Source organism: Cyprinodon tularosa, unplaced genomic scaffold (assembly GCF_016077235.1).
Source record: "Cyprinodon tularosa strain WSP-4 unplaced genomic scaffold, ASM1607723v1 ctg13, whole genome shotgun sequence".
NCBI lineage: Eukaryota > Metazoa > Chordata > Actinopteri > Cyprinodontiformes > Cyprinodontidae > Cyprinodon > Cyprinodon tularosa.
In genome coordinates, this window is record NW_024038114.1 from 311326 (window position 1) to 333403 (window position 22078).

General features: G+C 38.8%; 1 protein-coding gene across 1 annotated transcript in view; it reads left to right on the forward strand.

Moving 5' to 3' along the window:
* Window positions 1–8012: 8012 nt before the first annotated feature.
* rbms3 (RNA binding motif, single stranded interacting protein) overlaps window positions 8013–22078 on the forward strand; it is a 433687-nt gene continuing 419621 nt past the window's right edge. The window contains exon 1 of the mRNA XM_038277019.1: window positions 8013–8184. Coding sequence (XP_038132947.1) covers window positions 8020–8184 — 165 coding nt within the window. The 5' untranslated portion in view covers window positions 8013–8019. The remainder of the gene's footprint in view (window positions 8185–22078) is intronic.

The following is a 22078-nucleotide window of genomic DNA, read 5'->3' on the forward strand; positions in this document are numbered from 1 at the left end:
TATATTTTTTATACATATATTGTTTAGATTTACTTATATCTTTCTACCCCTTTTATAGAATAGAATAGAATAGAAAATCTCTTTATTTTCCCACAATGGGCAAATTTACAGCAGCAGAAAGATTATTGAAAATGGTCACACAAATGTGGACCTTAGAAAAATGTATAAGAATAACATAATAGGAAGAGTTAAAATATAAACAATAAAATACTGTAAAGTGTTTTAACAATATAAAACTGGGGAATAAATAACCAATATGCAACTATGGACATTTTTCCAGTCATGGATATTTGAAAATAGCAGCAACATCAGAGATGTGCATCATTACATTTGATTTTATTTGTTCCTGCTCCCAGTGGTTGGAACCTTTATTCCACTCTGGATTCTTGTGAGTGTAGTCTTTGTTCACTTCACAATAAAAAAGAAATAAATAAACAGTTTTGAAAACTTCTGTATTCATTCTTTTCCTGCTATGTGTGTCAACGTTCACGGTTGCTAAGCAACAGAGCATACGGCGGTAAAACCCGCCAAAGGGTAGACCTGGTCGAATTCACAGCCAAAACTCTTCCGGTCTCCTTATTTTCAAGGACTTCGAAGGATCCAGTCTAGGTAGACCGCGTCCTTGGAGGACCCGTCCTAGGTTTTCGAACAGAGCCCATGAAAAGGTGCAGCTGACCCAGCCCTTGAGAGACAGTAGATATTCCAGAGTGGCCCTGAACGCAGCAGTCTAGTTCCTACCGGGTGGTGAGAGGCGGAGAATGAGGGGTTATTGACAGCTCTCGGGAACGCGCCTGCCGTGAGCGCGGCAGCCGCAACAGCGCCTTGTGCGACTCTGTCACCCTTTTTCGCTGCAAATATCCCTCTGACACAAACACAGTAAAATGAAAGCTGCCTGGTTCTCTTTTGGCGGAATAACTTATAACACAACTTAATGAAGCGCTCGCTCGTTGTTGCGCCCAAGACTGCTGTGGCTTTGCGCGTCAGAGCAACATCAGAGATGTGAACGCCAAGTTTACCACATCTTTCTCTTGATATGCTTCTGACATAGAGAGGAGCCAGGACGTAACAGAGGTATTTTTGGCGTTCTTTTGGTGACTTGTTTATGTTGCTGTTCAGTTAAAGCCATTTGACGCACAATGTTGAGAGCGGCAATGATTATTATTAGGTGGCTGCAAGTTGCCGCAAACTTATTTTTGATGTCTACCTATGGGCCTCAAATCTTTATGGATAATAAATTATCAAACATTCATTGTTTTATAATAGCTCACACAACTTCCAAAGTTTGCCTCTATATAGGTATATTAGCCATTCTTTTTCATCGCGCTTTTTCCTTTGCGTTGCAGGCACTAATTAACTTCTTCAACAGGTGCGTTAAATGAGCTGTCATTTAACGCACAATCGAAATGATATGTATAAATTATGAATGACTTGAGATTCCATAAAGAAGTTAAGTTAACCTCAATCTGATGCTGCTTTTATCTGGACAATTTTGATTTCTTTCGATATATTTTACAACACACAACGATATTTGTATTCAACTGTGTTCTGTTCCATTAGAAACTGTCCTTTGAGGTTTTATATTTAGTCCTCAAGCTAACATGTTAAATGGAAACATCTTTAAAGTTTTCCCCACATCCTTATCTTTTCTAAATGCAATAAACAGTCCTATTATGCTTCTTCACTCTCGGTAAGGCTGCAGCATAATGCCTTGGAGGTCTTTTGTTTTTGTTTTTTTAGCAAGCTAAATATGGAGGACCTACTCTGCCATATGTAAAAATAAATACAGAAATAAACAAATGTTCATTAAATACATAAGCATTCAATTAATTGCCGCGAAATACAATAAACAAATAAATGTAGGTAGAAATAAAAATATACAGTGAGACATAAATGTATATATCTCTTTTAATTAGCTTCTTTTTTTATTCGTCTTTTTAATACTTACCTTATTTATTTATTGTCCGTTATATTCTTCCACTTTATTTATTTGTTACTTACTTTTTAAAGTTTTTATGTGCATGATATATTTTTGTCTAGTTTATTCTGCCTTTCTATTTTTTTTACCCTTTTTATTTCTTTAATGCTATTTATTTCTGCTTGTGGTTTTTACATTTCTGTATGCATTTCTGCCTCATTATGTAAATGAGGAGGGGCGTGTCTTAGAAAATCAACTTCTTTATTGAGCATTTATTTATTTCTGTATTTATTTTTAAATCTGGCAGAGTTGGTCCTCCATAAGCTGAAAACTTCTGTGGCTGGGGAAAAAAAAACGTATGTATTTACAGTTCCTTAACTGAACGCTAGAGAGGCTGTTTAAGTGAAGTAATTTTTCTTTGAGTAAAAAAGAGGGAAATAGAGTTAGAGGTTTGCAGATTTTCTCGATAAAAGTGTATTTTTGATTCTATTTTAATGTGGTCTCAAGCCTTATCAGCCAAATTATTCACCTGTTTTTTTTCACAAAGCAACCTCAGTAATAAACTACCACAAGCAGATCAAGCAAGGAAACTATATTAGAAAAATATAGAATGCACACAAGCTATTTTAACTCCAAGGCAAGTTACAAAGTACATGTCTACAATTGTGGCAGGTTGCGAATGCTCTTATCGGCGTAGTTTGTAACTATTGAAAAAATATAAAAACTGCCCATTGCTGTATGTTTCCTTTACCATTATCACAGCTGTTATTCCCTGTCAAATTTTTCAATTGCAGCAGTTTATGCTGATTCATTTCCCTTGTGGCTGTGGCTGAGCTAGACATGGGTTAGTTTATTATCCTGCAGCAGACCCTAAAGTAAATTGAATACATTTTCCAGGCGGCGAGTCGATATCTTGAGCCATTTTAACACCAGAGGTGGGTCGTAATGGGTTGCATTTACTCTGTTACATTTGCTGTAGTAAATTTTCTTCGGAAAGTAAGGTTTCTATAAGTTTTCCTGAGAATTTAGCTTTAATAAAGGTAAGGTATTGTCTGCTTCAGGCAACTTGTTCATCATGCTGAGTATAAAAGACAATCACTTTAACCAAACATGCTCAGAGCGATCCAAAATTTTATTCTGTTGATTCAAAAAGTTATGTTGGTAGAAACATACATCTGTGCATTTTTATTTTCTTGTGCCCAATTATTTTCTAATGTTTTTTTTAATCATTTAGATAATACCAGGTTTTATTAGGGTTCAACAGACCTGCACATCACCAACAAGAATAACACAGATAAAGATCATTATTTTACAATTTTGACAGTCTGATGATTGATGATGAAAAATAAAAAAGCAGACATCAAATTCAAATAGTTACCCATTACCTAAGTAGTGAAATACACATTTTACTCTTTTTAGTGTAATTTTTATTTATTAATGATTTTAATAGCCCCTTTTCCACTGAAAGCCCCAGGCTTTGTATCACCTGGCTAATAGGAATCCTGACTAATCCAAATCAGCATAGTGACGTGGTTGCCAAAAAACGTAAACTACACCACATGTCGGAGCGTGATCATGAACACAGTTTAACACTGTGGATGAGCACACACGTTTAAGTTCGAACTTTCCCTCCTGCTGCAAGCTATAAGAACATGCAAAAACCAGCCACTTACTCTGACTACAGTCCATGTTCGAGAACTCTTCTAGGCTAACGGCCTCCAGCACCGGCGTCTTTTGTGGCTCTGGTGACTGTATGTGAACTTGTGCCCCAGGATTGCATCTATCTGCTTATATCAGTGGTTTGTCTGGCAGTTTGCTCGTTACGATTCTTGTGGTCCATCAGTGTCTTGTAGTCCTCCATTTACTTGCGTTGTTCCACACCCACTCTTTGGTGTGCAGAATATTTATTTTAGCTAGTCCAGCTCCATTTGTGGTGTAGATGGAATCATTGCACATCGTCGACTTCAACTGTCGCTGAATCTCCTCAGCAAAAATGCTTAAAAGAGCCTGGACCTCATCATCGATCCAATGTTCTAAAAAAGAAAATTAAAAACAATCCATACGACTTTGTTTCCAAGTTTGAAGATGTTTCGCTTCCCATCCAGGAAGCTTTTTCAATTCAAAATGTCAAGAATAGCATTGAGTTCGAGGTTTTATACAGTAGACCAAAAAAGCCTTGTTTTTGTTTTAACAACATGCAAATTGAAATGGGTGAAGGGGTCCACTCTTTTCGAATGGGGGTTGTTTGGCTTGTTTGGTTGTTTGTTAGCCTGCCATGCCCCATACCCGTCTAAGTGTCTGAAAGGTGGGTCGTTAAAGGGAATTGTTGGCCTCGTTGAACAGGCGAGGTCGTCTGCTCTCCTGTACAGGGGCTGGGGCTGTGATGATAGTGAGAAGGAATTAACCCAATTGCTGCATTGTAGGTTATTGAAAGCTGAAACCTGAGTCCACCACCTCTGCTTAAGGTGAGCTTTTCTTTCTTAACATAGATGGCTTCCTTCATGCCGTTCGCCCCTGGAAGCAAAGTCCAGTGGATTGTTTTTAATTTTCTTTTTTTGGAATGACAATTACCTGGATGACTCAGAATCTTCACTAGCATCCATCCAATGTTAGTAGCTTCTCCTCTTTTGCTCTATCATGCGTTTAAGAAATAAGACAAAAGTAAATGACACATCTGCAAAAACTGTGTGTGTGTTGGCTGTAACAAAACAAAAGGTCAGTTTAAAGATGGCTGAATGTGTAGACTTAACAAAAAAGAAGCCGCAGTCCACCAATCGTTGCTCTTTGCAACCCCACCCCCTAAAAAAACCTTTGCTCTGACTTAGCAGAGCAAAGTACTGGGTCACTTGAGGGACCAAAGCCCCATGAAAGGATAGCGCAGGTAATGCCAATTAGTCGGCTAATTCTGTATGGAGAAGCAAAGCATGACTTGCAAAGCCTGGGTCTTCTCAAAAACCCCAGGCTTTGGAGCAACAGTGGAAAATGGGCTAATATATATAACAAGAAAGAACAAGATTTTTACTTGTGATCAATTTCAACTTTATGTTTTTAAACTGAAGAGTAGGCAGTTACCTGTTTAGTCAACATCCCTGTAAAACACTAAGTAGAACATTCCACCCTCTGTTAAGTCATGCATATAGGTTGAGGCCAAGAAGCTTCTTTTCAGACACATTAAAGCAGGGTTAAGGTTGGTAAATACTGCAATATTTCCAATCGCTGTTCGCAGCCTCAACTCAAATTGTGCAAAGCAATTGCATTTGTAGCATCTTGTCTGACTTTAAAACTTTTTTTTTCTCTCAAGTTGAACGGCATTTTGTCCTGATGGCTAGCACAACTTTGCTCACTGATCACTTCCTCTTCTCCAATTCCTTTTAAAACTTGTAGAAGATAAGTGTTTTAATGCTCAGTAATGTTGGAGATCTCTCCCTTATGTATGAGGATGTTCTTGTTTCTATCCAGAAGCATTTCCTACATGTCATTCCTTCCTTTGAGTTCTAGCAAAGTGAAGTCAAAATAAAATGTTTCACTTGTTCAAAACAAGTAGTTTTTTGTCTATTAAAGGAAAAGTCCAGTCAGCAACGAATGATCAATGGTAAAGAACTTAGCATTAATAAGTAAAAAATAAAAATGATCATTTTTGTTGCGTTCACTGAGTTTGGGACCGGCAATTTTTGCCCAAATATAGTAACACTTCACTCCTGACATATTCCGGCAGTGACGTCACAGTGCGGTAAGCCTAGGGCCATTCTCCTTGCTTTAAAAGCAAAATCAATAGGAACTACTAGACACATCTGCAATCAACAACAATTATTTAACATTTGGAGAGGACTTTACCATTTGAATTCCTGTGAGCTATAGTAAAAGTGACAACACCCATGTGCAGGGCAGTTGGATGTTGTAATACATGGGGTAAAAGTGAAAAAAAAAATGAGTTATTTCACCTTTCCAATTCCTGATCCTCCACGGACCGGTTACTGCGATCCTGGTCGTTGGATTGCCAACTTGAAGAGGGAGGATTGCCCATCAAACTTCTGGTCAGAGAAAAAAACACGTAATATGTAGTCCACATTTCCAAGAAGAATGTTTTCCAGATGACTTGGATAATAGCGCGCTGTGATAAAAAAACAAAACAAAAAAAACAGATACAGCATTGGGACTTGCTCAACAGCCGATACCGCACTATGATGTCACAAACCGGTAGTTGTTAGTACTGTTTTTTGACGAACATGGATGCCTCCAGTAAAGCACATTCAGATAAAATCCCTCTTAATTAAAAACTCTTATTTATTGAACACTATGTAAGAATTTCATATTTAAAGTACTTTCAGAAGTTTGAATTCTGAATATGATCAGACTTTGCTTTTAATACTACTAGTCAGAGATGGGGACTCGAGTTTGTGACTCGTACTCGAGTCGCACTGAAGTCGCATATTTAATGACTTCAGACTCGACTTAGACTTGCATTTAAAGGACTTCAGACTCGACTGAGACTCGTGATTTCCGACTTGTGAACAATATTTTATTCCAGTGTAAAAACACTTATTCAAGTGTTTTTTGTTTTACTAACTTGACTGATCGCGCTCGCCTTACCCGCACACAGAAGAGGTAAAAAAACAAACAAAAAAAACCTCAAAGACCCAAACCGTGAAGCACTCAAGTTCAAGTGTTTTATTTATACAAAAAGCCACAGCAAAAGTGGCATAATAAAACAGTCCTTTTCTTCTCCTGATAAAACCTAAAATTCAAGAGTTTTCCTTAAAAATCAGAGGCTGGAAGTTGGGCTCCGCTTGTTATGCTGCTTCTGGTGCGAGTGATCGGCCTGGAGCACCCACTGGCTGATCCACAGCTGACTCTGCGGCGCTCCAGCACTGTTCCACTCCCTGGCGTGCCAAACCCCTTTCCAGACCGATCCAGCTAAAAAGAGAAGCAAGGAGAACGCCAGCATCCACTCGCCAAAACCCCGTCGGAAGATATATGCCTGTTTATGCTTTAAGCGAGGCGGAGCGCTACTTACAGGCGAGGTTCCTCCTCTGCCCTAATACTTCTTACTGGGCCATCTGTGCGCCCTCCTGGCGCACGGATCCCACCTGCATCTCCCCTGGCAGCGCGTCCGTCTCTGTCACCTGCAGATTCCGTTCTCCTTCTCCTTTCCTTCAGACTCCTTTTATGTCGGCTTTAATCAGCCCTTGCTCACACCTGAGCGCAGCAATTACGCAGCGCAATTAATGCACTCCGCCTCCTCAGACAACTACTTCAGTCCAGTGCGCATGGATTGTCACAAGGGAAAAACAAACCAAAACAACCCAACATGCAGGAAAAATTCAAAAGTCTAAAATAAAGGAAAACAATCATATAAAAAAGAAACATCAAAACATGCAAAGCTCAAGAAGAAAATACAAAGAAAAACAAATCATATCTTCCTCTCCAAACATGCAAAGCATAAAACTAACATTAAAATGAAAGAAAACCATAAACCATATTTTTTCCTGTGCAACACACTGACGTCACTGACGCAACAGTACGTGGACGGCAGGATTGTGATTGTTTTTTTTTCCACAGTCCTCATTTTCAATAAAAGAGCAGACATTTACTGCTAAAACTAGAAAAAGTTGTAACCACAAATGTCAGGTAAATACTGTAAGAAAATGCAAAATTTATCTGGAAAAAAATTTTGCGTGTGCTTTTTTTAATTGTATTTTTCATTTAGCAGTTCAAGATAATGATAATTCCATAGATATAATAGCGACCTTTAAGCTATACCGTCTCAGTGACAGAGATGAAAACACAAGGAGAAACAAGCAAGCATGAAAATTATTGCACTTTTTTAAATGAATCAAGTGATTAGAATTTTTTGTGCGATTAATTGATTATTGCGACAGGCCTTCTCAAGACTTGAGACTTGACTTGGACTTGAGCTCTCAAGACTTGAGACTTGACTTGGACTTGCAAAAAATGACTTGTGAACATGTCTGCTACTAGTAGCATAGAACTATATAAAATGAGAAGTTGTGCAATAATCTTCTACAATCTAGTTCACATTTAGCATGCTTAAACATGTCACCATGTAGTTTTTTTTTTGTTTAGTTTTTTTACAGCAGAGGAAGATGGAGGTCCATAGTGCTGTTCTGCAGCCAGAGCCTTGTCCAGTGGACTCTTCTCTGTCAGGGACCAGTCAGCAGAAAGACAGACAGATGGACAACAGCAGCTGGAATTCCACTGACAATCAAAGCAATGATGAACATCCAACAACCCACTTAGATGAAAAACAAGTAGGTACATGACTCTCCCGTTGTTGCACACCTGCTGGCACGGTTGTGTGTCAGGGTGTGTACATACAGGTGCTGGTCATAAAATTAGAATATCATGAAAAAGTAGATTGATTTCAGTAATTCCATTTAAAAAGTGAAACTTGTATATTATATTCATACATTACATACAAACTCATATATTTCAGATGTTTATTTTGTTTAATTTTGATGATTACAAATGACAACAAATGAAAATCTCAAATTCATCATATCAGAAAATTAGAATATTACTGAAGACCAATAAAAACAAAGGATTTATAGAAATGTTGGCCAACTGAAAAGTATGAACATGAAAAGTATGAGCATGTACAGCACTCAGTATTTAGTTGGGCCTCCTTTGGCCTGTATTACTGCAGCAATGCGGCGTGGCATGGAGTCGATCAGTCTGTGGCACTGCTCAGGTGTTATGATAGCCCAGGTTGCTCTAATAGTGGCTTTTAGCTCTTCTGAATTGTTGGGTCTGGTGTATTGCATCTTCTTCTTCACAATACCCCATAGATTTTCTATGGGGTTAAGGTCAGGAGAGTTTGCTGGCCAATTAAGAACAGGGATACCATGGTCCTTCAACCAGGTACTGGTAGCTTTGGCACTGTGTGCAGGTGCCAAGTCCTGTTGGAAAATGAAATCTGCATCTCCAAAAAGTTGGTCAGCTGCAGGAAGCATGAAGTGCTCTAAAACTTCCTGGTATGTGGCTGCGTTAACCCTGGACCTCAGAAAACACAATGGACCAACACCAGCAGATGACATGGCACCCCAAACCATCACTGACTGTGGAAACTTTACACTGGACTTCAAGCAACGTGGATGAAGTGCCTCTCTTCTTTTCCTCCAGACTCTGGGACCTTGATTTCCAAAGGAAATGCAAAATTTACTTTCATCAGAGAACATGACTTTGGACCACTCACCAGCAGTCCAGTCCTGTTTCTCTTTAGCCCAGGCAAGACGCTTCTGACGCTGTCTGTGGTTCAAGAGTGGCTTGACACAAGGAATGCGACAGCAGAAACCCATGTCTTTCATACGTCTGTGTGTGGTGGTTCTTGAAGCACTCACTCCAGCTGCAGTCCACTTTTTGTGAATCTCCCCCACATGTTTGAATGGGTTTTGTTTCACAATCCTCTCCAGGGTGCGGTTATCTCTCTTGCTTGTACACTTTTTTCGACCACATCTTTTCCTTCCCTTCGCCTCTCTATTAATGTGCTTGGACACTGAGCTCTGTGAACAGCCAGCCTCTTTAGCGATGACCTTTTGTGTCTTGCCCTCCTTGTGCAAGGTGTCGATGTTCGTCTTTTGGACAACTGTCAAGTCAGCAGTCTTCCCCATGATTGTGTAGCCTATAGAACTAGACTGAAAGACCATTTAAAGGCTTTTGCAGGTGGTTTGAGTTAATTAGCTGATTAGAGTGTGGCACCAGGGGCCATCAATTTTGAACCTTTTCACAATATTCTAATTTTCTGATATGATGAATTTGAGATTTTCATTTGTTGTCATTTGTAATCATCAAAATTAAACAAAATAAACATCTGAAATATATGAGTTTGTATGTAATGTATGAATATAATATACAAGTTTCACTTTTTAAATGGAATTACTGAAATCAATCTACTTTTTCATGATATTCTAATTTTATGACCAGCACCTGTACATGTGTTTTTGTTGAGTGATTACATCTTGCCTGCCCTTGACATTCGTACTGGTTCATTCAGCATCTTATCTCTTTGCATGCTGAACAGAAAATCTGCAATCAGATTTGTGTGTTTTATGGTTCTCAGTGATGTCGGATACTATGTGTAAGTGCTGAAAGGACCTGTTTCCCTAGTTCTCCCTTTAAAAGAGAGAGTGAAAGTGCTGCTCTTGTGTCTCAGTGGGTTCAAAGGAAGTAGGCAGTATGCTGTTATCTTGTTATAGAAACCAATTAGAGCAAACTTAGAACCACAGCCACAATGTGCACCTTTTTTAATTACCTACTTTTATATGCAGACTGAAGTGGATTTCACAGTCACCCCATGTGAGCCCTGATTCACATTTTCAGATGTATCAAGGCTCTGCCATCTTGGAGCCTTTGGCACATCCAAGAGTGACAGCAAAATCCTTGCTGGCTGTGCTCCATCTCAAGGGCATCAATCATGCTTCTCTGGCAAGAGCCAGAACCTCTTTCCGTCAATCAGCCCAAGAGGCTCTGTACGCCTTGGAGCGAGAGGAGACAGAGGCAGAATAAACACAACAGATATATAAAAACATTCACAAGAAGGCTGGACTGAATGCCTAATGGCAGCTCTGAGTGGAAGGCTTGTTACTGCTTGCACTATCAATTCTGAATCTTTTGAACAGTAATTACCTAGAGAAAAGAGCTTTGAGTGGTGCAATACAGTTAGAGAAACATCAGCTCACTCTGCAGACTTTCTCTGATGTCCCATTTAAAATAAGAAAATATGAAAAGCATGATGTAACATTCTATTGAAATAGGTACATTAACTTTTTACCTAACATGCTTACCTGAAATCTCCATCTGCTTACATTTAAAGGATTGGTATTTTTGTCTTCTTTAAGTTTAATCAAAGAAGGAAAAGTATGCATTTTCGAAGGTTACAAATCCTTCTTGCCTTGATTGTATTTATTGTAGTTTTTAGTTGAAAATATTTTTTAAACTAATTATTTGTGTGAGTCTGTTTTGGATGCTGATGCATTAAAGCCTTAGAGTAAATAAGTTAACCATAAAAGCTGCAGTGATAATTGTTGATCCTGCTGAAGATTTGTTTACTTGGTGTTCATGTTCAGCTTGGCTATTTGTTTTTCTAATCTTTTGGCTTTTCCGTTATATTGTTAATCAGCGAGACATGAATGTGTTACCCTCTGAAATTTAAGAGTTACTAACAAGCTCACAGTGGCACTGCTGTTGTCATCCAACCTATTTTCCAGCTACATGAAACAAAGTGTTTTTCTCTTTATTCATTTGCTTATTTCTGCTGTTCTCTTTCTATATCTGTTAATTAGCAATGCAGGATTTCCTCTAAAGTTTACTGTGGGATTGTTGTTTCTGCTCTCTCTGCGTGACAGACTCATTGAAAAGCTGCCTAATTGATTTCTGTAAAGTTATTTCATAAAGGCAAAACCAGTTTGACGTGGATCACTGCTCGTAATGTACTGGAATCTTACCAGCATCTTGTCTGCTTCCCTCTATATTAGTAATAGATCATAAAGAATAAAGGTGAAGAGTTTGACCCATTTGTCGCATAAGGCCATGGCGTGCTCACTCAGCTGTTGTGCAAAGGTTAGGGAAGTCATGCGGTGAAAGTTAATTTGCCGTTTTCAAATCCCCAGGCTGGCTGCTGTATCTGATTTACCCTGGGGTGAGAGATATAGTCAGTGTTTAGAATTAATTTTACTCTCAGATATGTGCTTATAAAAAGATCATTCAGTGAAAGGGTAATCATCTGAAATTGAAAAAAAGAAACATTTGTAATTGTATTCTTTCCCTAATTTTAAACCATGTATTTCAAACCATACTTGTAATATTGTATAGATGTTTTTCGCATGCCAGAGTGCCATGTTTAAAGCAAATTTGGTAAAAAGGACACTTTAAATGTTATTGGGAATGATCCTGCAAGCTTCACATAGCTCTGATTTAGAGGTTTTTTCCATATTTCTTAGCAGAAACATTTAGGCTAAATCAAGCTGGAGATGGAATGTTAATGCAGAGCTATTTTCATAACTGCAATCTCCTCTCTGAGCCTGAAGCCACTGAGAAATGCTTTACTTGATATTGCTCTTTCGTGCCACTCCCTTCTTCTCCAGCATGAAAAATTTGGAATCCCTGTGGCAGTAGAGTATTTTGGTAAAGCTGTTGTGTCTGCAACATTGTACTTTTGGATTTTATATCCTAGGCTTACAGAAGCTGCCTTGCTTTTCCTTTTTCCTATAGTCGCTGAATATATGACAAAAATGCTTTTGCCACCTTCTTGCAACATCTCATAATTGATGTGGCATCCTGGATGAGCTGCAATACTTAGCCACTTGTGTAGGTTTTAGAGTCCGTTTAATGCAGTGAAAGCACCACCAAAAGTGACCAAAACGTCAGCCAGAAACGCATAGGTACTGAGAAGTGGTCTGTGGTCCCCACCTGCAGAACCAGTCCATGGAGTCTGTCTTACTAATTGATCCATTATTGAACCTTACTGAACCTTCTTGCTGTAAGGCAGCAGCCTTAAAAGATTCCGGGCCTGGGGTCTTTCTGCATGGAGTTTGTGTGTTCTCCCTGTTTATGCACATGTTCTCTGGCTACTCCGGCTTCCAACCACAGTCCAAAAATGTTGGGCTGTCCAAAAACACAACTTAGGGTAATTGGCTTCTCTAAATTCTCCTTAGGTTTGAGTGTGTGTGTGTGTTTGTGTGTGTGAATGGTTGTTTGTCCTATTTGTCTCTGTGTTGCCATGTGATGGACTGGCGACCTGTTCAGGGTGTACCCCGCCTCTCACCTGTAGACAGCTGGAGATAGGCACTAGCACCCCTTGTGACGCCAGCAGGGATAAGTGCGATAGGAAATGGATGGATGGAGAGAGAAGACTGTAAAGGTACATTTCCACAGAAAATAGATGGATGGATGGATAGTTGTTTACTGGAGTATACTGTGGAGACAGTAAATCATGCCTTTAGCTGTCAGAGCAACCCACTTAGAGCAGGAATTATATCAAAATTGTAAAAAAAAAATATATATATTCATATTTTGTATTTAAGAAAAAAAAATTCTTCTGTTAATATGTTCTATCTAGAAAATGTGGAAAAGTTTTAGTTTCAACTGGTTTAATTTTGTAAAAAAAAAAAAAGTCTTTAAGGAACCTTTGACTATCCAATTTATTAATTGATTAATCAAAAAAAATTATTGATAGATTAATCAATTTGCAAAATAACCTTTATTTGAAGCCCTAACGTAAATTATTTAAGGATGACAAAAATCACCAAGGACCTTTGGGTTTTTTTATGGTGTTTGTGGTAAAACTGTTCTTGAAGAATATATATTGTTTAGAAGTCACAGACGTGGAATAAGCAAAAAATTTACAGGATAAGCAAAAAAAGTGCATGATTGTCTGCTAGGACTGTAAAGGTACATTTCCACTGCATTTCCACATTTAACCCTGAGACCAGGGTAGTTTTCTGGAGATTTTCTTTTATTAGTAATTTTTACAATAATACTTCAGCCCAAATCGGATAATCAAGATATAAATATTTACATAATAGTAAAAAAGAAATCTGGTTATTAAATAAATAAATAATAAATAAAAAAAATCTTACAATTTTGCTAAAGGAACATGTATGACACTTATGTAGGTTTGCCTCATTAAGATATTAAGGAGTAAAATATAAATATTGCTTTTAAAGATAACAAAATAATCCAATGTCAAATTGAAAAACTGGATAAAGATGTATAGGATTAAAATGTATTCTGGTAGAGAGAGCTAAAGATAGAAATTCTTTTAATTGATCCACTTAAGTTTCTTCAATGTTTTGTGGAAGAATACCAAAAAGGATGAGGTCAATTTTCTTTCAAGAACAAAGCCTTATAAAGATGACCCCGCTCTTAACCCCAGTCAGCTCTCTGGCATTTTTGACCCTGACCGCAGCGCTGAAGCTTGACACCCACTGAAGTGCAGTACATAACCTTTAAACCAACCCAAGGGTGGCTTCATGTGCATTCCTCATCATGAGATGAGCTTCTGTACTTTTTATTTTGTAATTAGCTTTGCTCAAATCTCCCAACATCAGCCAACCACCAATGTTGATGAGCCTAAGTGCTGATTTAAAGTGTTGCAGTAATTGGTGTCATAGCAACCCACTGACCTTTAACTCATTAACTTCACTGAAAGCAGAAATAAGTCAGCAAGCAATAAGCCTGTGGCTGCATGTAGGAGTTAGCTCGCTGATCCTGCAGTTTTTATAATTATCCTCTGCAGTTGTCTAAGAACAATGCCTCTGTAAGTGTGTTGATGTCAGTGCTTGGACGCATTCTTTTGCTGCAGATGGTTCATTTTATCTCTCATATGTACTGTATGTAAAACAGAGTGATCTTTTCCTCACTGTGGTAAATTGTGTTTTCTTTCCATTAGAAATGAGTCATTAAGGGATAAGCCTTTATGCATGCAGTGAAATGGTGCTACTAGTGATTATTGCTGTTCTATTTGATTACACAAACCAGAAACATTCAAAAACAGAGGAGGCAGATTATATTAAATTGCCCTTGCTGACTGAGTACGGATACTCAAATGATGATCAGAAAATCTAAATCTCTGTGACTGAAACTCAGAATGGGGAAAAAAATCCATGTCATTGAACAACTTTACTAATGTAAGCCTGCCTTGGTTAGGGGGAACTTTCCTGACTGTCGTGGCTTGTTATGGTTTTGGAACTTTTTCTTAATAGGTTTATGTTTTTTAAAGCAAGTGTAAAACCTGATGGCTTCTCATCATCCTTAGCAGTATGCCTACTAAGGTACTTTAGCATATTAAGTCTGAAACTTGTTAGCAGTTTGACCTTTTACATTTTTTGCTCAAATTTGTCATTTTGTAAAAGATATAGGTGCATGAATGCAACAAAGATGTAATTTAAAGATAAAAATAATGAAAACAATCTATGCAAAATGCTCACTGTTTTAAATATAAACCTTATCCTACAGCTCAATATCAGTGTAATGATTTGACAAAGATGCATAGAAGACATCCTCCACTGCCCCTTTTGTCCTCCACTCTTCAGATTACCTTCATGATAGCTGGCGGGGCCCAGATAATTAACTTTTATTTCACCTCCCACACTTTACTTTTGAAGTTGTAACTGCATGGCAGTCTGACTGCATGAGCTCTAATAGCATCCTGGCAACCCATTGATTTCGGTCTCTTCCTCCGGATATCAATGTCTTGTAGAGGGAGCAACTTCAGTCTGCCCTACCTCTAGACATGTTGATTGTTATACTAATATACTTCATCAAGTACTGTACAGATGGTTATGTTTCCATTACATTGCAAATATAACAATGCTTTGTGGCAAAGTTAATGACCCATAATTTATCTATATAATATTATATAATATTTAGTGCTAGGCAATGATTAAAAATCTGATTCTAATTAAATGAAATTTTTGCAAACAAAGTCCAGTGAAATATTCTTATAAATAAGGTACCTTTATACTGAATTGTTTTTCTTAGTGTCGACTCACTAGAGTTTTAGATAAACACTAGCATAAACAAATCAAATAAAATGCAAACCCAAAGCTATCTGCCTTGGACAGGGGAACGTTGTTTTATTTATCTTGTATGAATAAAAGTTACCTTCACTAACAGTATGTGCTCTCTTCATCCTCTGATATGGGAGCCTGCTCAAAGCTCGTCTGCCTGGTTCTGTTTCCTGGATGGGTTCACCTGTGGAGCTGATTGACACTTAGCTTTTGTATCTCTGCTTCTTTCTGTATGTCTCCTTGAACCCCGTGGCTGCTCACACTGCGCCTTGTTCTGGAGGTTTCTTCCTGTAAAAAGGGAGTTTTCCTCTCCACTGTCACTACAAGCATGCTTGGTGTGAGGGATTGAAGAGTACTAAATGATTTGTTCCTTAAGGTTTTGAGAGCAGGTTGTAATTGGCCTAACTTCCCACATCAGGAAGAGGAGGTTCTCTGCCTTGACACAGCCGACGTGTGGAAGACTCTGAGGAGGGTCAACCCGCGGAAGGCCCCAGGTCCCGACAACATACCTGGGCGGGTGCTCAAGGAGTGTGCAGGTCAGCTAGCTGGTGTCCTCACGGACATTTTTAACACCTCGCTGGAGCAAGCCACAGTGCCAGCATGCTTCAAGTCTGCCTCCATCATCCCAGTGCCAAAGAAACCTCAAGTCACCTGCTACAACGACTACCGGCCCGTCGCACTGACTCCCATCATGATGAAGTGCTTTGAAAGGCTGGTAAAGGAACACATCGTCTCCAGTCTCCCCCCAACACTCGACCCGTTCCAGTTTGCCTACCGGCGAAACCGCTCCACTGAGGACGCCATCTCCTCTGCTCTTCACCTGAGCCTGGCCCACCTGGAGGAGAAGAACACCCACGTGCGGATGCTGTTCCTGGACTTCAGTTCAGCGTTTAACACCATCATCCCACAGCACCTGGTGGGAAAGCTGGAACATCTGGGCTTCAACACACCCCTTCGAAACTGGCTGCTGGACTTCCTCACCAACAGACCTCAGTCAGTCCGGGTCGGTCAGAACACCTCTGATGTCATCACCCTCAGCACGGGCTCCCCTCAGGGCTGCGTCCTGAGCCCCCTGCTGTTCACCCTGATGACATATGACTGCGTCCCCAGGTTCACCACCAATCACATCGTGAAGTTTGCGGACGACACCACGGTGGTGGGCCTCATCAGGGACGACAACGACCGGGACTACAGAGAGGAGGTGGAGCAGCTGGTGGACTGGTGCAGTGAAAACAGTCTGATCCTGAACGTGGAGAAGACGAAGGAGATCATCGTCGACTTCAGGAAAAACCGCCCCCACCATGCTCCACTGCTCATCAACAGCTCAGCTGTGGAGGTGGTCAGCAGCACAAAGTTCCTGGGGGTGCACATCACGGACAACCTCACCTGGACTGTAAACACTTCATCTCTAGTGAAGAGGGCACAGAAGCGCTTGTACTTTCTGCGGAGGATGAGGAGAGCCCGCCTGCCCCCGCCCATCCTCACAACCTTCTACAGAAGCACCATAGAGAGCGTTCTGACCAGCTGTCTCTCTCTGTGGTGTGGAGGCTGCAGAGCTTCTGACTGGAAGAATGTGAGGAGGGTGGTGAGGACAGCGGAAGGAATCATTGGGGCTCCTCTTCCCTCCATTAAGGACATTTCATCACAGCGCTGTGTGTCCCGAGCCCGTAATATCATCAAAGACCCCTCACACCCCCACCATGGACTGTTCTCCCTGCTGCCCTCTGGAAAGAGGTTCCGCAGCATCCGCTGCAGATCCACCAGGTTGTGCAACAGCTTCTTCCCCACTGCCATCTGACTGTTGAACCTTTGATCCACAATCCGAACTCTGCACCTATTGCACATTATCGGGCATCAAATGCTGCTGAACTTTTAACTTTTAGCCCTTTAAATTGTTCATCTCATTGTATTTTTCAATAACGCATTTTTTGCACAAATGCCATTTTGCACTGAACCACTGCAACTTGCACACTGTCTCTTATCCTCTGCACTGTTCACACTTTGACCACTGCTGCACTTTTTGTATTTTTCTATAACTCGTGCCATTGTGAAATATCAATGCAACGCTCATAAGCTGTATGTAACGCAATTTCGTTCTGTATGCACCCTGTGCATACAAAATGACAAATAAAGAAGTCTAAGTCTAAGTCTTCTTGTTCAGTGACCAAGGTAAAGTCTTAGTGTGAGATCTGATCTGTTAGGGGTGGGTCATCATTAGGGAGGATATGGAAAATGATTATTAGTGTATTTCATTCCAAATTGGAATTTTAAATGAAGTATATCTAAGCTGGATGGGGTCAAATGTTTAAATGCAAATTTATGTTTTGCAGGTAAAAACGTCTGCTTTGCAAAAACGAAACAAAACAAAACAAAAAATTCAGCTGTGATGTAGATGGGAAAGAATGCTAATTAGGCATTTGTCAAGACTTGATTTGTGTTTTTTCTCAGCTATTTTAGTCTGCTTTCTCTTTGATCTGACACCCTGAAGTACAGGTGATGATCAAGCACTTCAAACTCAGCAGTTCTATTTTTCCCTCACATAGCATATTTTCCTTTTATGTCAATATTATACACTTAGAACATAAACATAGAAAACATAAAGAATCTCACATGAGAACTTCAGCACTGGCATAGACAGCATGGTGTCATAGCATCAAAGGATCGCAGGAATCTTATTTGCTGCTGTCAAAGAACATTTATCCCTTGGCTTTTTTTGGGAGCTGTCATTAGCAGAAGGTTGCTCTCTGTGACAATGTGGCACCCTTTGTTTTTTTTTTTTCGCATTTCTCTCTAATGGAGAGCAAAGGCACAGGCCATCTCTATCTGTGACTAGGTACAAAGCAGGCTGATTTCTGTCTGAAAATAGCCCTACTGTCAGCTTGCCTTAGTTGCCGTGCTGTTGAGAGAGTCAGTTAAGTGGATCAGTGCTCACTGGAGTGTCAGGCTTTGTGGCAAGACACGGTGCTTTGATGGGATCAACAGCTGCCCCTAATCTCACCTCAGTACAAATGACCCAAAAGCCACTAGCCAGGACCACAGTCTGGCCTGACTCAAGCATCACATTTAACCGGTTGACAGATTTTAAACTAACATTAAAACGTCACTGTTCCTGGTTGGTATCTTTGAGATCCAAAGTATCAAGATATATGATGAATACATACCCAGCCATCACTGTCTCAAAGCATCTCAAATGTATGAATAAGAAGAGTCAAGACGTCTCAAGTATTTGGAGCCTGAAAGACTCAATCTTGAGAATTTTTTTTGTCTTAAGTCATTCAAATCTTAAGATGGCCTAAGACAACATGTGTAGCCTATCTCAACAACATGGTCAACAGTAGTTTTATGCTAATCATTTTGCCTGTGTTATATTTACCTTCAAAATTCATACAGTGTTAATGGAGTTTAAATTATAATTGCTGTACGCAGTGTGCAGTTGGTGGCTGTGTTGATGCCCACAAATGATGAATGTATCTTCAGTTATACACACTAACCCAGTTTTTTCTACCTTTGCATTTATTTGATAAAAATACACTTTTTTTTGCCATGTCTGCTAGTAGCAGAGCTTTGGCATCTCATTAACTGTTCTTTAACATATTAAAACCATGAATATGATTATATATTACAGGGATGTTACTGTCGTTTACTTACAAAAATGTATGCATTTTTGAGTAGAAAACAAGTGAATCGTGTGTTTTAGGGTTTCTTACAAATAAAGCTCTTGCAGAAGTTGCTTGTATTTAAATCCATAAAAAAAAACACCTTTTACTTTAAAAGCTGTAAGCCTCGAGCAGTTTTCTTACAACCTATTTTTTGTTTTTCAACATTGCTCAAAGTCAGTCATGTTGCATAAAAAAAAATCATTGTTTAAGTTTAACCTTATAGTATTGTCCCATATTCCCAATTGGACTTTGTTCTGGATATTTGCTGGACCATCCTAACACATGAATATTCTTTCATCTTAACCATCTCGTTGTATATGGGGGTTGATGTTCTGCAGCCTCTAACCAGGATTTTCTTGTATTTAGCTTTAAGGACGCTCTAAAGAGCCTTTGCTATAATTAAGGGGAAAAAAAATCTTTTTGCACCTTTTAATGAGTTGTTCGCCTCATAGAAGCTTGATTTGTGGCTGCCACACTGGAGCTTTGTTGTAATGGTTTCCGTGAAGGCTGGAAAGTGTTCCTTCTGTTTTTAATGACAATGCACCAAAGGAAAGGTTAAGGAAGACTGGCGCAGAATTGTAAAGCATGCTAGGGTACCAGCAGTCGCCTTTGGTTTTAATTTTGTGAAATTCTCAGGAGTTTTATCTTGTAGTTAACAAAACAACATATTCTTAATGCTATCAGGGAAATATATGTAACATTCACTCTTCTGTGCTAAAGATATTTACACAAACTATTATTGTTGAAAGGTCTCGCCTTATGTAGAATTTTACTGGATTATGTTTACAAACTCGGATGGTATAAAGTAAGCTTAACGAAGTGGGGTCCAAATAAAGTCAATCAACCCGTAAAGGTGCGGAGACATGTTTAATTATAATCTGTTACTTTAAGCAGAATTTAACACTGAAATAAAATGAGGTGTTTATGCATCGATGTTATACATTGACTTTTTAAATAAAAAAATGTATTAAAAAAATAGAACATGTTTTCATTTTAAAATCGAAAGTGTTTTTTGAAGTAGTGAATAACAATCGTTCAGTTTGATATAAAGACAGTTTCCTGATTCCCATATTTTATAAAACACCTGAACTGTCTGTCTGTCCATTTTTTTCTTTCTTTTTTTATGGTGCAATGAGAGAATATGGGTTTACGCTGCCCTGCAAGGCTTTAAACCTGGGTTTGATTGGCGACAAACCCATTCTCAAGCACATATCAAGGTGCTCATCCATCGGCCTCAATCAATATTTATTTTTGATTTTTGACAGCAGGTTGAGCCAAACATACTAAAAATGTGCAGGGTCATCTTTGAGCGCACCATTTCACTTTTCTGTCACCAGTTCACCGCAGTTCTTCCAGCAGCAAAAACCATATTCGTCTCTTAAAATAAGCTGCAACAATCCAGAAAATCCCCTTGTGAAAAATGGCAATAGAACACTTACATAACAGTGCAAATATTTATGGAGGTGACCATGCTGTTTGTAAGTGCATCTGTCTGGAGTTTGTGCTGATTTAATTTTGCTTTTCATATTTCTCTTCTTTCTATATTGCCTTCAAAATAATGCTCTTATTTGTGGTCAAATTGAAATAAATTCAAATTTATTTCCACTTTGTTTACTGTTCAACTCTTCCAACTAACTTATACTGAATGAGAAATAATACAATTTGATTTTAAAATATTATATTGATCCAAGTTGAAATACAGGAAACGGTTCATTGTATCCAGTTACAGGAAGTAACTGACCATTTTCTCACCTACTGTACATGCATAACACACTATCAATAATGAGATTTGATATCAAACACATCTTGTTTCTGCAACCAGAAATGATTGATTACTGAATATTATTTTTTTTTCTTCCAATTTTCAAAATTTACATCATTTGTAAAACATAGAATCATATGTGAAAATCAGTTACTCAGTACTTGAATAGCCTTTTTCCCCATTACTTTTTACGCTTAGATAGGTAATTTACTGGATTGCTACTTTTTACTTTTACCTGAGTAAAGATATGATGAAGCAGTGCTACTCTTAATGAGTATACTTTTGGGGTACTCTGCCCACCTTTGGTAGTCTTAAGTCTTTCTTCTTGCCTACTGTTGGACTTGAAATATTTAGCATGTGTTTGATAAAATGTTTCAACACTGTAAGTCTGTGTGCTATAGTTGTGGTGCTGGCCTGTACTTGAAATTGTATTTAATTCATTGATTTGCCCCGAGATGAGAGAAGTAACTTTAATGACCAACCCTAGCCATGACCCAGACCTACACTACAGTACAATGCTTTCTACAGCCTGAGACATTTTTATCTTTCCAGCACTTTATCTGGACCCCCAAAAGGGATTCAAAGTAGCAGAAACTGTATCATGGATTATTTTTGTGTTTAGAAACCTTTAAACCAAAACATTTTAAGTCTCTATAAACTTTGATAATATATCAACAAAACTAAGACAGTACAAAAAAGGGGCAACTAACTGTACTGGCAGTTAAATTAGTTTGAGAAACAAAATGTCAGACAATATAACCAATTAACTGTGCTTTTGTCTCTATGTTATACATATTGTATTGTTTTCTAACCTTTTAGCAAGTCCTACTTCATCGGCAAACACACAGGTCTCTAGTTTGCTCTGTGCTGCTGTGTAAATTAAACGGTAATAAGATTTTCACCATTGCTTCTAATTACTGAAAGACAGTTTTCAAACCAGTCTTTAAGTCTGTATGTGTATGAGAGCATGCCTGTGTGTGATAGGCCTAATTAAGTAAACTCCCATTACACTAAAAAGTGCATTACTGCCGCTCTGTTGTAAAGGCTATAATTAGTGTTAGGGAGAGTGAGCTGTAATTAAGTTATTTCTCAAGTAATATCAGTCCACTTGTTCTCCGATTTATTTGAATTGTAAAGGATGGAATACATATTTGGTTATGTGCCAGAACTTTGTTAACTTTACAGTTATTAAAGCAAAGAGCAATTACAAAATGTA